General features: G+C 38.0%; 1 protein-coding gene across 5 annotated transcripts in view; it reads right to left on the reverse strand.

Moving 5' to 3' along the window:
* elp4 (elongator acetyltransferase complex subunit 4) overlaps positions 1–17,846 on the reverse strand; it is a 338,294-nt gene that overhangs the window by 28,353 nt on the left and 292,095 nt on the right. Inside the window, exon 10 of one of the 5 annotated variants that reach the window (XM_041198286.1) lies at positions 16,795–16,904. The exons of the other annotated variants lie outside the window; for them this stretch is intronic. Coding sequence (XP_041054220.1) covers positions 16,893–16,904 — 12 coding nt within the window. The 3' untranslated portion in view covers positions 16,795–16,892. Of the gene's footprint in view, positions 1–16,794; positions 16,905–17,846 lie in introns of those variants that run through there. 5 annotated transcript variants of the gene reach the window in all.

Consider the following 17,846-nt stretch of genomic DNA (forward strand, 5'->3'; position numbering starts at 1 on the left):
ATTCCCAACTGTAACACTCCACTCTTGCTTTTCTGATTTCAAAATTTGCCCTTCATCTGTTACATCATCTGCATCTTGTCCTTAATCATTAGCACAGACTAAATCACTGGCACAAAGATATTGCTACCCACATTTAATGTTCAGTAAAATTAAATTTTTGATGGTAAGTTAAATATGGGAAAATGCAAAATAAAAAGTTAAAACTTTTGAACAAGTTAAGACAACTAAAATGAGTTGTTAAACCAGTCATTTTATATTTAAAAACACACAAATTACCCTGCAATATTGTGACTAAGTCTTGTCTAAATGACTCTGCAAGTTTATCCAGTTACTAGCTCAGCCACAGAGCAGGGAGATCCTAGATTCAATTCCTGGTTTATGGTAACAGTTAGCTACATTTGGCCTCAATACCCTTGGGTTAATAAGGGGAAAACCATTGCACATTTGCTATTCCATGAATTCTGCTGCATGTATATGTGGGGACAATGGACTAAGGCAGGATCAGCTACGACATCCCCATAGTTGAATGCTTTCTGTTAATACTTACATGTGAATAATGATTACTTGACTGGCGCACTGAGGACAGCATTGGTGCCAGCAGATTTGTATCTCAGCAAAGAGCAAGATACAAGAGGGGAGAAAATCCGCACATATTAATACGGCAATTTACTGGTGAAATTTTCCATTAAAGAGCAAGCAGACTGTGTATAACATGTCATTAGGCAACAAAGACCATTCATTTTTAATTTTTCTGTATTAAGTTTTCAAAAACAATGATAAAATAAACTTCAATAGTTCATGGGGAGAAATGACAAGGGTGTAATTTAGAGGTTAGCATCACACCTGCAAGTGTACATGTAAGCATGTAATGTACATTTAGTTTTAAAACTTAAGCTTTTTTAACCCATATGCAAAAATCAAATAGGTCATATATTTGCTCTGCTTAGAAAACTTGGGAGTTTAATTAATTGATCTTGTACTATAAGCAAAGCCAAGCAGTCAGAAACATTTCCAACAAATATATTCTCCAAGGCTGATTTTGTCACGACATGTACACTGACACTATCCCATAAGAAGAAAATCAGTTCATTCATGCAGTTCCATGTGCAGATTTATCAACAAAGATTTTATTATAAGCTTGAATTTCTATTACTCATTTACTCCTGTTCTCTAATGGAATAATATGTTCCGTTACTTTCCTAGTGTTAAAATTTTAAATGCTGCATTTTCTCCTCAACTGATTGTCAGACAGGATTGTTCCCTGTGGGAGATGTAGCTTTTCACTGAGTTGTGTGACTACACATCAGGTAGCCAATACATTTGAGGCTCTCAGTGGTGTTCATGATAACCTACTGCAAGTGCTAGGTATTGGGGAAATTAGATTTTGAAGCATGTTTTCAATTCAAACCTGTGGAGGTAAATAAAGTAATAGCAGGAGCTAAACAATTCCTAATGTTTTTTTCCACTAGAAGTTCAGCATATACAAAACTATAACTTGTCTTACAAGGTAGACAATTACATGTTTCATCACAACCGAACATTTAAATATTGACTGCAGTCAATAGTAGAAAAAAATGAGAAAATAACTTAAGAAAGTGATTATTGACACATTGCAGATCTTCATGGTTTACTTGACCAGGTGGGACTCATGAGTTGGGAGTCTTATGTACGCGTGAAAGAACGTCAATCACTCAGCCTCAGTGAGTTATCCTCTAATTACCTACTTTTAACAATAGACTTAAAAAGGTATAAAAAATGTTAAAGTCTGTGCAATGTCTTTAAAGCTATCTAAGAAGTGAAATTTACCTAAGTGCTGCCAAAGGAGGCTTTTCAAGAAGTTGACAATATACCGTCCTTTGTGAAGAGTTCATTCAGTCGTCAAGCAACTGGAGTGAACCCACAAGCAAAAGTGTAGTGCACAATACAAATGCCATTATCTTCACCTATAAAACAATGGTGTTATAAGATAAAGACAATTTAGCAAGTTTAGATTGATTATATCACTGAGGAGCTCCATCCAACTACAAATCTCACATTAATTATTCTTCTTGGTCTACAGGCTTTATTAGTATTATTGCGCTGACAAGTATATGTGTTGTAAATACCATTAGATGTCTCGTCAGAAGAGCCTGGAGGATTACAAACATACCTAATCTGTCATTAAAGTATTAGCTCTGGTGTTTTTCCTCATGTAATTTTAATTGATGAATAATACATACTTGAAATCCATAATTGCAGGTCATAAAATGTAATTTAAAGTAACTTTATAGTGATTGTCACTGTGCAATGCCTGCATATATAAATGGTGTGTATAGTCAGGGTTAATGGCTTGCAATCTGCCTGCAAAGCACACATTCTTGTTATTAAAACTCCATCCAAGGAAAACATAAAATAGCTCAGGAACTAGAGGTCACTTGCTGAGGTTAAAAGCTAATACTACATATAACTTAAAATGAAAGGAGCCATGGTTCATATCCTGAATGATAAAAGCAATCTTATTATTACCCAGTCAAAAACTTCCATATCTAGAAGGTAGAAAACATGACAGTTTAAATGCTTTAATTTCCCCTTTCCCCATATGAATTTTTTTTGTAATTTTTGTGTGTGATTACAGGAACCAGCCAGTCTGCAAAACCTTGGAGTGGAGTTGAAGGGGTTGGGGGTTTGGCATATGGTGTTGGTGGTGGTGCTGAGGAGAAGATTTTCAATACACCTCTTGCCTACACAACAACAGTGATTGCACTTCAAAAGTGATTGCTTAGATCTGAAGCTTTGGAACATCCTGAGCATGTAACAAGGCACAGTATACATGCAAGTTCCTCTATTTTCATTCTATTTTTGGGCACCCAAGCAAAATGGTGTATGGAATCTTGGGAACTCTTTCTATCAACATCATCTCCCCCATATAAAACAAAAGCACAAATTATTTTGTTGTTTTGTAACAACACAAGAAGACAAGTTGTGGCAGAAGAACTACCCTTGGGTGGGAGAGATTCAAATCTGGCTTTCACTTGACCATAATTCAGATTTGTTTGTTTATTTTTTTGAAAAACGCAATTCCTTTCTTCTTGTCAATTTTGTTATCTTGATGATAAACCAAAAGGCTTAGCTGGTTTGTGGGGTGGGTACTGACTCTCTATTTGCTTTCAAGATGGCAGATTGGTCAAGAAAGTAAGAGCCCATGGGATCCAAGGCAAAGTGGCACATTGAATCCAAAATTAGCTGAAAGGCAGGAAGCAGAGGGTGATGGTAGAGGGATGTTTCTGTGACGGGAAGCCTGTTTCCAGTGGGGTACCGCAAAGCTCGGTGCTGGGACCCTTGATGTTTGTGGTGTACATAAATGATTTGCACTTAAATGTAGGAGGTATGATCAAGAAGTTCACGGGTGACATGAAAATTAGTAGGGTGGTAAATAGTGAGGAGGATAGCCCTAAGACTGCAGGAGGAAATCAATGGACTGGTCAGGTGGACAGAGCAAATGGAATTCAACACGGAAAAGTGTGAGATAATGCGCTCGGGGAAGGCTAACAATGCCAGGGGTTACACTATGAATGGTAGGACCCTGGAAAGTACTGAAGATCAGAGGGACCTTGGTGTGCATATCCACAAATCCCTGAAGGTAACAGGGCAGGTAGATAAGGTGGTTAAGAAGGAATATGGGATACTTGCCTTTATTGGCCAAGGTGTAGAATACAAGAGCAGGGAGGTTATGCTGGAACTGTATAAAATGCTGGTTAGGCACAACTGGAGTACTGCGTGCAGTTCTGGTCACCATATTATAGGAAGGATGTGATTACACTGGAGAGGGTGCAGAGGAGATTTACCAGGATGCTGCCTGGGCTGGAGGGTCTGAGCTATGAGGAAAGATTGGATAGCTGGGGGTGTGTGCCTTGCAGCAGTGAAGGTTGAGAGGGGACCTAATAGAGGTGTATAAGATTATGAGGGCCATAGATAGGGTGGATAGGAAAGCACTTTTTCCATTAGTAGAGCAGTCAATAACCAGGGGGCATAGATTTAAGCTAAAAAGTAGAAGGCTAAGAGGGGAGTTAAGGAGAATTTTTTTCACCCAGAGGGTGGTGAGAGTCTGGAACTCACTGCCCGAAAGGGTGGTTGAGTCAGAAACTCTTGTAACATTTAAGAAGTATTTAGATATTCACTTGCGTTGCCATAGCCTCCAGGGCTGTGGGCCAAGCACTGGAAAATGGGATTGGTGTAGTCAGATCTTTGTTGACTGGCACGGACATTATGGGCTGAATGGCCTCCTTCTGTGTTATAGATGTCTATGAGTCTATGGAGCTGCACTGGTTCTTGACTGAAGCAGAGATCATAGAAGCTAAGAGTCTTGTTGGTAATACTTGGTTCATATGGTGAGTTGGTGGCATAGTGATATTGTCACTGGACATGGCAAATGGTGAAATTTGAATTCACTATAAATCTAGAAGAAAATCTGCTATCCTTATCTGGTCTGGCCTACATCTGATTCTAGGCCCACAGTAATGTGGTTGACTCTTAAAAACTGCCTCTGAACAAGGTCAATTAGTGATCAGAGGAGAATTTTGCAGATTTTTTTCTCCCTTACTGGCCCTGGATATTTTTCTCTTTTTTTTTTACCTTTTCTAGAAGATTACATGGCTGTGGAGGGTAAGTGTTTGGAGAAGGGGGAAGGAGAAGTATTGCAGGAAGAATTGTTTTGTCACGGTGCTCTAGTCATCGTGGTGCTGCTTGGTTTTTTCTGCAGTCTTACAAAATCTCTAATGACCCAAGTACCTGATAGAACTTGTACCGGATGCAAACGCAGCACAGGTTTCTTTCCAGCTTGTTAACTTCTTATGTCAGATATAAAATGACTAATTAAACACCCCTGTCACATTCCTGTCTAATTGAAACTTAATGTGAAGAAACCACAACACAAGTGCATGCTGGAAGTTACCTTAAAGGTTTCATGAATTACAAAGATTCCCCAGACCTCTTCATTTCACAGAGGTATGTATGTATTGTGTGATAGAAAGTGCAAATGCCTAAAGCAGGCAAAGGAAATTACTGAGCAGTTTTTTTGCAGACTGTAGAACATCGAAAAGCAGTCAGCATTCCTTCCTCTCTCTGCAAAATCTGACAGATAAAGGTAATTGCCCCACACATGAATTCTATGAAATATATGTTCCACATTACAAATTCACTCAAATTATTGAAAAATTATATGTTAATGGAATGCTATAAGTCAATGATGCCTTGACTGACAATATATGATAAATATACATGTTCACAACAATGACCATAAGTCATCTAATAAGTCTCAACTGGAGAGATATATATCATATTCTACTGCTGCTTGTCCAGGCCACTGGGAGAATTTCCCATCTCTTTTCATAGTGCTTTAGGATCTTAGGCCAAAGTTTAATATCTCACCCAAAAGCCAACATTCCTGTCAGTGTAGTACTGACATCATTGACTACACTTCAAAAGTTCTATTACTATAAAGCACTTTGGAATTCTTGGGATTGTAAAAAACGCTAAACAATTGTAAATGTTATCTTTCTTTCTTAAAGTACTGTTTCTCTGATATCTATGCAATAACCTTACTGCCGCCCCCCCCCCCCGCCCCCCCCCCAGCATTACTGAAATGTCAATCCAGTAGTGCTCTGGTTACAGGAACGATGAGGCCACTCAACTCCTTGAGCCTATTTCACCATTCAATTAAATTATGGCTGATCTGTATCTTAATTCCATCTATTCAGCTTGGATCCATAATCGTTCATACCCTTGCCTAACCAAAATTTATCAATCCCAGTTTTGAAACTTTCAATTAAGCCCCAGCTTTCCACTACCCTTTCTATGCAGAAATACATCTTGGCATCACCTTAAATGGCCAAGGTCTAGTTTTATGGTTAAGTCCCTTGTTCTGGACTCAACTAGAGGAAATAGTTTCTCTCTGCCTACCCTATTGGTGCCTCTAAATATCTTAAGCACCTTAATTAAATCACTTCTTAATCTACATATTCAGAAGAAGTCGTCAAGTTTTTGCCCCCAATCCTCAATATCATAATAATAGTCATGGCATTGGATGAACAAATCAAAAATGTGAGCTCAAATTCTATGATGGCATGTTATGAATCAAATTTGATAAGGGCCATGAAATTGCTGACAAAAATTCAACTGGCTCAAGAATTAGAGCTGTAGTCAAGTATTAAACAATGTGCTTTGAATGTTGTGCCAATTAAAACAAGCATATCTTGCACCAAACAGGACACAACAGACAAATGTTTAAATTATATTTCCTCTTTTAGTCATGCTTGAAATGGCTCAAAGTTCTATTGGCTCATTCCTCCACATATCACTACATCTACAATTTTGTTAAATAAGGAATAGATATGCACAGTCATTTTTTATTTTAAAAAGAGATTGGGTTTCAATATCATTATCTAGAATGATAATTTTCAACATCATTATCACGAAAACTAGGGGACACAGTTTCAGGATATGAGATCTACTGTTTGAGATGGAAATGAGGAGTGATTTTTTTTCTCTGAGAAGGTCATTAGTGTGTGGAATTCTCCTCCCCAGAAAGCATTGGAGGCTAGGTCATTGAGTTTATTCAAGGCAGAATTGGACAGATTTTTGATAGACAAGGAAAGCAAGGGTTATGGTAGGCAGATGGCAAAGTGGAGTTAAGACTCCAACCAGATCAGCCATGATCTTGTTGAATGGTGGAGCAGGCTTGAAGGTTGAATGACTTACTCCTGCTCTTAAGCCCTATGTTCCGGTCTCTTTCAAAAGAAAATCAAAGTCATAAACAATTATTAACATTATTTCTTCCCTGTCTATTTCAGTTGATTCGGTTGTTTTTATTAAACCGTGACCATGGCAACACCATTGATTCAGGGAAAGCTTCTTGGTCTAGCAGTAAGGTTAATTAATATCTGTAGAAATATTTCATCAACCCAGGATAGTAAATAAGAAATATGGGAGTAGGTAAAGTTAACTAGCTGTTAAAATGTGGTTAAATTATTATTGCTTGAAGGTAGGGCATGTCCAGTCCTGCCATTCTTCCATCTCACCTGAATGCTTCCATTTGGTGAAAAACTCCAGTTAGGATAGCTGCCATCAGTTTGCGCAACCCACCCAGTGAAAGCCAGCAAATCTGAGTGACGGTCTATGTTAGAATTTAGTCCTGTGACACTCTAGGGCAGATCTCTAATATTCCTTTGCTGGAGAGACTGTGATAGCTCATTTGTAAAAGCAATGTGCAGATGCTGACACAGCTTAACCTTTTTTAATTAAGGCCAGGATGAAATTTAACTATTTTTCTTTCTTGGTGCAAATTGCAAAAAGAACAAAAGAGAACAATGTTATCACAGCCCTCATAAAAACTGTCAACGTGATTTTGTACCATCATGTGCATGAAGGTCACCTTAGGAGTAGATGAACAGGAGTAGGCCATTCAGATAATTTGCACCTCCTCTGCCATTCAATTAGATCATGGCTGATCTGTACCCCCCAACTTTGTTTACATACCTTTAACTACATGTCTCCAGTCAGAGGAAATAGTTTCTCTGTATCTACCCCACTGAATCCCTTTCATCTTATTCTTTCCTTTTTACAGTCTGCAAGATTTCAGAACATGCCATTGTCATTCAATTATATACACAATATAATTACAAAACTACTTGCATCTTTCTTGCAGCGACAGAAAACATCTTTTTCAACACAAAAGATTTTTGTCCCTGCATTATTTACGTGTTATGATTTTCATGCCAGTTTCACCCCAAATATAGTGAGCAGCAGCACAAGTCGAATTAAAACAAAGCTGTAGCTTTCTCTAATGCATCTGATACACATTCAGATTCTCTCACTTTTCAAATCCTTAAATTGTGGTCTCACTTCTACCTTTCACCATCTCCCAAACTCTAATGAGTCCTGCTGAATAACCATTTCCCAAGCCATTTAGCTGTGAGGAACCTCAGGAATCTTCACAACCTGATTCTTCCTCCACCAGCTATGCTTCAGCTGACACGGTCACAATGTTCATGAATTAGTGTTCTTCACAAATCATGCTATCATTTTCTTTTCAAATGTTCCAGCCACAACAACCTTACAAGGATCCTGATAATCAGAATACTTAACAGGTTTCCATTGGTTACAAATATTTATACAACTCCCAATCCTACAGTATAATACAACTGAAACTTTGGCACCTGAATGTTGCCAGGTCACATCCATTACAAAAAAATTCTTGGAAAATAGTGTCGCTGCCAAGGCTGGCAGTGATTGCTCATCCTTACTTGGCCTTGCTAGTGAACCTTCTTGTTAAATTGTTGTTGGTCTTTTTAGCGGCATGCTAGGCGACTTCAGAGACAGTTAAGAGTCAGTCACAATAGGGTGGGATTGCAGTTACATATAGGCCAGATAGGGCAAGGGCTGCAGCTTTCTCTCCCCAAGCAACATTTATTGCAATCAGTCAGTTTCAGCTCTTTATTTCCAGGTAACTTAAAAAAAATTGAATTCAAATTTTCAAATTTCATGGGGGTGGGAAGAGAGATGTTCTCTGGATTATTAGTCCAGGCAGCTGGATCATAAGTCCAGTAATATGAACACCATGCTACTAAACCCTCATTTTAAGTGTCACAATCTCCATGATGAAAAATAGTAAAGGCATTTGATTATCAATAGCTTTATATATGATATATTTCACATTTATCAGAATCTGTAATAGCCTATTAATATATTTGAATATTTATAAATGTAATAAAAAGATAGCCAATATTCTACATACAAATCAATGGAACTTCTTGACTAGATTCCAGCCTTTAACCTGTTGCAAGGCATGCATTATTCTCTACATAAATTTCCTGAATCCCTCAAATAAAGTAGAACCCTTAAATCACATACAAGTTTCAATTATTCCATATGGAAGCCACTTAAGTAGCAGAATGCCAAGAACATTCCTTTCCAAGCCTCCAGGTCATTAAATCAGAATTGGACAAATCAGCAAATAAGAAATATCAGAAGTAGAACTACATTTTCTTGGGGTTTTTGAGTCAGATTGCCACAGCTCAGGTCCAACCATGGCTGATTGCTGCAGCTTTAGATTTCTGCACTATACTAAAACTATAAACCAACAGAACTCGACTAGATTCCAGCTTACAACTCATTCTTGAGTAATTTTTTTTTGCATCAAGTTCTCGATTAAATTCTACCTAATTTTTCCAAATATCCTTTATCCTATTGTTTCAGATTTGTCAAAGGCTTAAAGCAAAACTGCAATATTTGTTATATTTTGGACGAAACTTTAGGCTGCGTATCTCTACAGCCTCTCAGGTTGGGTGTAAAAGATTCCATGACACTTATTTGAAAATGAGCATGAAAGTTTTCCAGATGTCTCAGTAATATTTACCCTTAAATCATCATCGTTAAAACAGATTATCTGTTCAATTATCTTGTTGCTGTATGTGGGACCTTGCTGTATGCCATTTGGTTAATGTTTCACTACATTACAATAGCATTGCAAATCAAAGTATTTCATTGGTGTGAAATGCTTCAGGATACTCTTAGGTTATGAAATATTCTACATAAATGCAAGGTCGTTTTTTTAGTTCAAACTAGTATTTATGTTTGAATCAATTATTTTCTCTAATATCATTAATCAAAGTATTTATTTGAATCGTACCTCTTGTTTGTGTACTGAAAAATTTATATCCATTTGCACTCTGAATAAAAACATGTCAAAAGACCTGCATTCAGATTGAACATTTTAGCCTATTCATTAAAATCTTTAGCAAGCGCTGAAATGTATTAATAAATTACATCCATTTTTAATAATTGGAAAGTTCTGCTAACATTAGGATGTACAAAGTGATGCATGAGAGGCCTTTTCAGTCCATTTCATATCTGTCTAGTTTATAATAACTATATTGTCCACAGGTAATCTGAAGTCTGGTTCTTGTTGTAACAGCTGAAAATCTAATCTGCCTAGTTAAGGCCAATTCTCAGGTTCTCAGTGAGAAAGTGGTCCAGTTAGATCCGGAGGTCAAATTTAGGCAAGTTATTTCCACAACAACTTTCTGTAGAATTAAAGCTTGGCTCTACTTGTAAAAGTTTCATAAATCTCCTCAGGTTATCTCGAGGACATAAAAAGCAGGCTTTTTTGTAAATTAATTTTTAAGATTTTCAACTGTAATTTATTGATGTTTTATACAGTGTTGACGGAGATGTGTGGCATGAGATGGGCACTCTTAAAAGTTTTACTTAACAGATATATAATCTAACAGCATTGACATTGTAAAATGTTTTGTAATGCAATCCTGCTACATGTACAATCAAAAGGGTCATATTGTCTGCCATTACTGTTTCAACAATTTGAACCAATGCTAACCTTTGTAGTATACTAATGCTGCTTTAAAAATTGTAGATATTATCTATGCATAATTCACTACAACCTTAAAAACCATAATTGTTACTAACAATCTGAAAATTAACTGAATTACAATTGTATTTGATATATTTTATTTTGGTGTAAAAATGCCAATAATGGATGATATATCAGAATCAATTTGCAGCAATCAGGTTAAAATTATTTAAAATGTAGCTCGGATGTCAGTAATAAGCATCCAGCTAAACAAGGCATTAAACGCCAATTTATCCTGTTTATGCAAGAGTTAAAGGTTTCAAAGCAAAAAAAAATTAATAGCTTGCTTTGTTAGTTTCTTTTTAAAGTCAGCAAAAAAAATACTGATTAATTTAAGTTTTCTTACCTATTATTTTGATTATATTCAGGTTGATTGGACTTGATCCAACACTTTAAAGAAAATTAATTATTTCAAATACATGCGCAGCTTTTATGCAACCAGACTGATTTGCATTCAGGAAAATTCAGCAGAAGTAATTGATGCACAAGAAAATACTGGCACCAAATGAACTCAATTTTCATTCTAAATTTCCTCAAAATCCCCAGGCACAACAATATCAAATGCAGGGGAAAATAAACAAAAGCAATGTGAAAAGGGAACATGAAGAGAGAATATTACAAGAATCAGAGGACAAAGGGATTGCAAAACTGCTTCATTGCTATCAATGCATGTTAAAGATTTCATTCAACCAAGGTAGAATAAGATATCATATGGCATAATGACAGTTGATGTCTTCATTTAAAATGTAAGAATTTACATTCTAATTAGAAAGAATTTACATCTTAATCACCGTCAGCTGCATTGTTACATTACTTTTTCTTCACTGCAAAGGTAATGAACAAAAGTACTTTTCTACACACAAATTAGATTGGCAGTGTCCCATTTCTGATGATCTATTTGTCAATTTCAGGTCAATTTCATAAATTCAAAATGAGTCAACCTCTTTGCATGGTGTGACTGATTTGGGAATGACATCCCCAACAAATATTTTCAGGAAAAATGATCAAAATATACTTTCATTGGAAAAAAAATTCTGAATAAGACAACAGAAACAGAAGTACAAGAAATGTTAGGAAAGGTCTCAGAATAGGAATGAGAACTATTCAAGAAGTTTTGTGTTTCATATTATTTGTCTCTCTACTGATTTGAGTGATGGCACAAGGCATCCATTTTAATGCAGTTCGCAGTTGTTTCAATAATAGTGTAGTAAATATCAACAACAAGCAGGTGAAACCATATACAAACAGGTTCTAAATTAATTCATAAATTAGTTCCAAACATGACAAAGTTCATGTAACTGTATTTTTAAGAACAGCATTTGTAAAGTACTTTTTGAATCATAGAATCTGCCCTTCCCTAACTATGTTCTCTTATCCTTCCTGTTTGAATATGACCTGTACTCACTAACTGCTGCTTTTCTTTGATAATGATCAAAAATATCTGTGCACGATATGCTGTCTTATGGTAGAAAACAGAGCAAGCAAATTTGCTCTTCCAATAGCGATTTACAATTTATCCAAAAACAGATATGGATATAATCAGTTTAATAGATCTTTTTCCATTAGTATGGAAAGAATTCATGATTAGTCTCAATACATCTAACAGAAATTCTAAAGTTAGTGTAAGATTTGCTACCATTTAGTAATGTTAATATATAAGACAAAATAATAATGTGCCTGCACATTTAGGAATTTGTAAATTTCTACTTTTTATAAAGTTTTGAGATGCTTAGTTCCACCATTAGTCTGTAGGCAAACATTCATGCAGGGTTGATTGATTGAGCTCCACACATAGGAAAAATATTACCTTGGTGTCAATGCTTTTCCAAAAGGTAAAGCCTTAAGAATATTCTTTTTGTAAAATAAAGTAACAATTTGAGAAAAGGCTGATTATTTTCAAAACGCTAGCGTTTCGTTTTGTTTTTTTTTTAAAACAATTATAAGTCTTTATTTAATGCAATAAAGGAGTTGATGTTACACAAGCATTTAGACAATTTATCAACTTGGATGTTACAGTACTGTAGAGGCAGTGAGAGCGAGTTCGGTGTCATCAATATAAATGTGGAGGTTGATCTATAATTGTGGATGTTGTTGTTGAGGGTTAGGACATAAATTCTAAGCAGGATAGGTCAATGATGCAGCCATGGAACACATCATGGATAACCATGCAAACATGGGAGGGAAGCCACCTGAGCAGACATAATAACTCTATTGGACAGGATATGAGAAGAAGCACAGAGAGCATAGCGCCACAGTGATGACCCTGGAGAAGCGGCTTTAGAGGAAAATGGAGAGTTCAATAGTGTTGGTGGCAGAATGGTTTTCTGCACCCCTGCACCTAACAGTTGCTCAGTGACATTCCAGCAGTGGTTTTGGCCCTTAGGTTGCAGAAATCAAACTTGAAGGATTCAGAGCGCAGAAATCAAACTTGAAGGATTCAGAGCGCAGAAATCAAACTTGAAGGATTCAACCACGGAGTGACAAGACACGTGAGGGCATAGTTGGTCAGCAATATAGCATCTGAGGACTTAAAAAGACCAGTTGGAGATTTGGTTGTAGCTGGAGAAAACAGGTTGGGGGCAACGGTATGGTTTTTAAAAAGAGGAATGATTTTGTTTTGATAGGGAAAATTATAGATTGTGAGACATGCACAGATTTTTTTTTGTCAGTGAGCAACAACACAGAAAATTAAATAATAATTAAAAAAAAACTCCAATCCATAATCTCTTATCCGCCCTCTGATCCAACTCCAGTTTCTGTGATTCAACATTTGTAGCCCTTCAGGGCAAAGCTATGTTCAACTGTTGAACTCAGCTATCAAAGCCAAGAGTGTGACTGCAGCTTAATTTAAGTATGAAAAATTACATTTTAAAAAGGGTGGTGGGAAGGAAGTCTGTAAATCAGCTTAATACACTGCATACCATTAATATTTCACTTTAAAAATTCATCTCCAAACCATTATCCGACATAGAGACCACAAGTTAAATGAGCCATAATCAGTGAAACTGATCCTTCCCATCATTATTCTTTGTTGAAAAGGTCAATAAATGTTATATCTCAGTGCACACAGCGGATGATAGCTCCACTATAGATATTTAAGAGTTACAATATATCACTAACTAAACTGTGTAAGACAAATGGACTGCCTGTGTAAAACTGCACAATAAAAAAATTGTTGGCCAGTACAATATGGGCAGGTTTTTTAGGTCGGTGTGTGGGCGCGGCCAGGGAATGGGCTGCCTCCCGTGATCGGCCCCCGGCCGCCATTTCATGCTGGTTGGCCAATTCATGGCCAGCCAGCGTGAAGTGTGCGCTGAGATGCTCAGTGCTGCCAGGGTGGGGGCGGGAGGAGGGCGGAAACTGACGTAAACACGGGAGTGGGCAAACGCTGAGTGAAAGCTCCCTGAAGGCAGGGAGCTGCTTCAAGGAGCTGAAGACTTCAAAACAATTAAGGATTTTAAAATCACAAAAAAAATGTCCAAGCATCATGATCAGTTACCTGAGCATATAGATGTTAAAAATTCTGTCCATTGATTTTTATTTTTCTTTCATTTAATAATGGAAACCAAATCCTGCCCTGGGATGAGGTTTCATCAAAAATACAAAGTCTGCCTGGCAGATTTGCCTATTCACCAACCGTGAACGGATCACAAAAAATCAGGGACAATTAGAACTTTAACAAGTTTAATTGTCTTCTTAATTGTCGGTAGGTGCGCTTCCAACAATTGCATGTGCCCACTGACCAAAGGTCGCACCAGCGTGGGATGACATTGGGACGTTCACCCGACGTCATCTCGCACAATTTCACGTCCAATCGGGTCGGCCTAAGAATTCTGCCCTATGTTTCACTAATAGGATAAAGACTACCCTGAATTAAGTATGTTAGCTAAATGCTACAAAAACTTCCAATTGGTACAAAAGATATCTTAATAAAAAGTATTTTGCTTGTAATTTAGCAAAATGGGCTTAAATATCAACAAGATTTTATCAGGAAATTCTGCTTGCATTTATCATCTATCCAGGTGGCAGTATTTGGGACTACATGGTAAAATACCTGTAAACTTGGAGATAGCCTCCTGATTGCAATATGTTAGCAGAATAAATTTACTACTGTACTGTTAGAGAAATACATTCCAACCAATGCAGATCACAATGTCAACTTGACAAATTTTCAGAGTACTTGTGATTTCTAGATGGCCTTCATCTAAAATGCAGCATATATTTATTTAAAAGCTTTGAGAGCATCCCTCTGCTCCATGCATCACTTTTCTAAGTGTCAAAAATATATAAAATGGAAAAAGACATGTTACAGTTTTTCTTCCTGCCAAGGAGCCAGGCATTTACAAGCACCTGGAAATCTGCAAACCTGCCTCACAATATGGCAATTAAACTCTGATTGACCTCAGGACTTTTTTAGAATATCTCCCCAACAGGAAGTAGTTCAGGAGTGGCTTTCGAAGGTCAGCCATGGTTAGCAGATAAACGTCACAACTCCAGATCCCCGACTATCCACAATCAAGACCACAGGAAATTAGGTCTCTTTATGGAAAATAATGTTTGGAAGACTCCAATTTGTTACAATTTTTTAAATTGCCATGCAGCATCTTCTTTAAAAAAAAGGCTGCAATGAAAATAAAAATGATGTTGAACTCGCAAGTCAACTATCAATTAAATAACACCTCATTTATTAGAATGATTCAGAAATTGAAGTTTCTGCAATACTGGCTATGAAAATGATTACTCACCTGTTTGATCTCCCTCATGGCTTAGTAGGAAAAGGCACTGCTCAAACTAGGCCTAAGCCCTACCAACCAGAAAGTCACAGGTGCCATTCCTTATCTGTGCTGGGTTAGCTGAACTAAGCCAAGGCAGCAGTAGGATACCTAAAATTGGCCTAGGAACATCTGGACCAGAGGAGGGAAAACATAAAAATTGTTGGTCCTCCATTCTGACAGTTACATAGCGAAGTCTGCACACAGGGATATCTGGTTGAAACTGATCAAGTTTGGCTGTAATGCCAGCTGGAACCTGCTGTCACTCCATCTGGGGTCACCCATGAAGGATGGATGTTTGGGTTAGATTGTAGCGGATAGTTAACACCAATGAACAAACTATATTCCAGCGAGATCCAATGTCTTGGGTTGGGAGAAAAGAGAATTGTTCAAGTCTCAAAAACGTTATTACTCTTCTCTTAAAATAGATTGCATTGTGTGGGCTACATTTGAGTGTGGAAGAAAAATACATTGTTTGACACTACTTAAACCATTTGGGCATTCAGACTATACTGAAAAGCTATAACCTTGTCACTTCTTCACTAACAAGATTTAGATGGGACATTGAAATGTCCTATTATCATCAACAACCACAGGAACATTTGCAATCAGTCTGAATGAAAGCATTTATCACACTGAATACAAAGACTGTACACAGGTGGCTGACTCAAAATGTCAAATATTGTATTAAGCATTCTAAGAGTGACTTTGAAATTATCAGTCCCCAAGCAATAACCATCATACAATAATTTGAGGTAAAATCCCATGTGATACAACACAATAAGCTTGTAAAAGATGAAGCAAGTTATAATTCAAACACATACATAGTTTTTGGTTTTGTGCATTTACTTTTTCAGATTCTGGTGGTCAGGATCAAAATCCTGGAACTCCCTCGCTAACAGCGCTATGGGTATACCTACACCACATGGACTGCAGCGGTTCAAGAGGCAGCTCACTACCACCTTCTCAAGGGCAATTAAGGATGGGCAATAAATGCTGGCCTAGCCAGCGAAGCCCACATCCCTTGAATTAATTTTTTTTTATTTACATCAAATTCAATGCTTTCTTTAATTGGTTAAAAGAAGAGCAAAAATTGATCGAGAGTTAGAAACACGAAGTATTGGCCTCATGCGAAAGCTTGTTTTTGTGAACTGCATAGGTGTGTACTTTGGAACTTCAGATAAAGTCTGATTTTTGAATTACTCACTGATAGAGAAACAGCACTAAAAACAGCCCTGCCAAAAGTACAGGTCTGCAGAATTCAAACAGGACAAACTATTGGATAAAAAAATAGAAATGCAGATAGGACTGAGTCATCCAGGAAGGGTCACACTGTCAGGACTTGCATGCAAGTTAAATAATAAAATAAAATGTTGGAAAAACTCAGCAGGTCTGGCAATGGGGCGAGGCTGTGGCATAGTGGTATTGTCACTGGACTAGTTATCCAGAGACCCAGGGGGGCCCAGGTTCAAATCCCACCACAGCATTTGGTGGAATTTGAATTCAATAAAAATGTCTGGAATTAAAAGTCTAATGATGGCCATGAAACCATTGTCGATTGTCATCAAAGCCCATTTGGTTCACCAATGTCCTTTCGGAAAGGAAATCTGTTGTCCTTACCTGGACTGGTCTACATGTTCACTCTTGAATACCCCCTGAACAAGGGCAATTAGGGATGGGCAATAAATGCTGGCCTACATCCACATGAACGAATAATTTTAAAAAAGCATCTGTGGAGAGAGAAACAGAGGGAAGAGTCATCCCAGGTTTGCACTCAGTGCAGTAGCGGGCGGGAAAAATGGCGTTTTACTCACCAGCTGCAATGGTGGCTTCTCATGCTGTAGTATCCCAATCCCAAATTGTATTAATTATGCACTTCCAGGAGACACACTGTTTCAATCATTTGGGGCACGGGGTGTGTGTGTGTGGGGATCTCACACATCATCACCTTGCCACTTTCTCAAGCCGGGCACCATATTTAAAGTACAGATGCAGCACACGTCTCAGTGCTTCCAACCCGGGACGGCTGCACAGAAGACATGGCCCCGCAAAGCAAGAAGACTGCAGTCCCCAGGTTTAATGGCGCATCCCTCGAGTGCCTTTTGGACACAATGGAAACATGTTGTGATGTCCTCTACCCCCGCTCTGGCTGGAGGATGGGCATCATCACCAATCCGGCTTGGGAGGGAGTGGCAGTGATGCAAAAGTGATGCACCCAGTGCCGAAAAAGGATGATCTCCATTCTGCCAGGGTAAGTCACTCCTCTCATCACTCTCAACTCACACTCACAAATCCATGACATATCCACAGGGGCCTCACTCACTGGCAGTTCAAGGGACATCACCATTCACTGTCCTCATCCCAACCATGGGACCACACCACCCACACATGCCAGGCATACTTATTATCTGGCCTGGCAGGCACCCTGCTTACACTCTCTCCATCTCTATTCATGCATGAGAAGCTGGCACACAAGAAGAATGAAAGGTCACAGACTAGTGGAGAAATGCCTGAAATCAAGGTTCTCATGGAGCCATCCAGCTGGTTGACGAGGATCTGGACCATTCCTGCACTGATGTTAAGGCGCGCTACCACGTAAGGATTCAGAAGTGCAACGGCCATCAGGCAATCATTCTGAGAGTATGTGTCCTGCTTCACAGGCCACTGCCATG

Source organism: Carcharodon carcharias, chromosome 10, assembly GCF_017639515.1.
Source record: "Carcharodon carcharias isolate sCarCar2 chromosome 10, sCarCar2.pri, whole genome shotgun sequence".
Lineage (NCBI taxonomy): Eukaryota > Metazoa > Chordata > Chondrichthyes > Lamniformes > Lamnidae > Carcharodon > Carcharodon carcharias.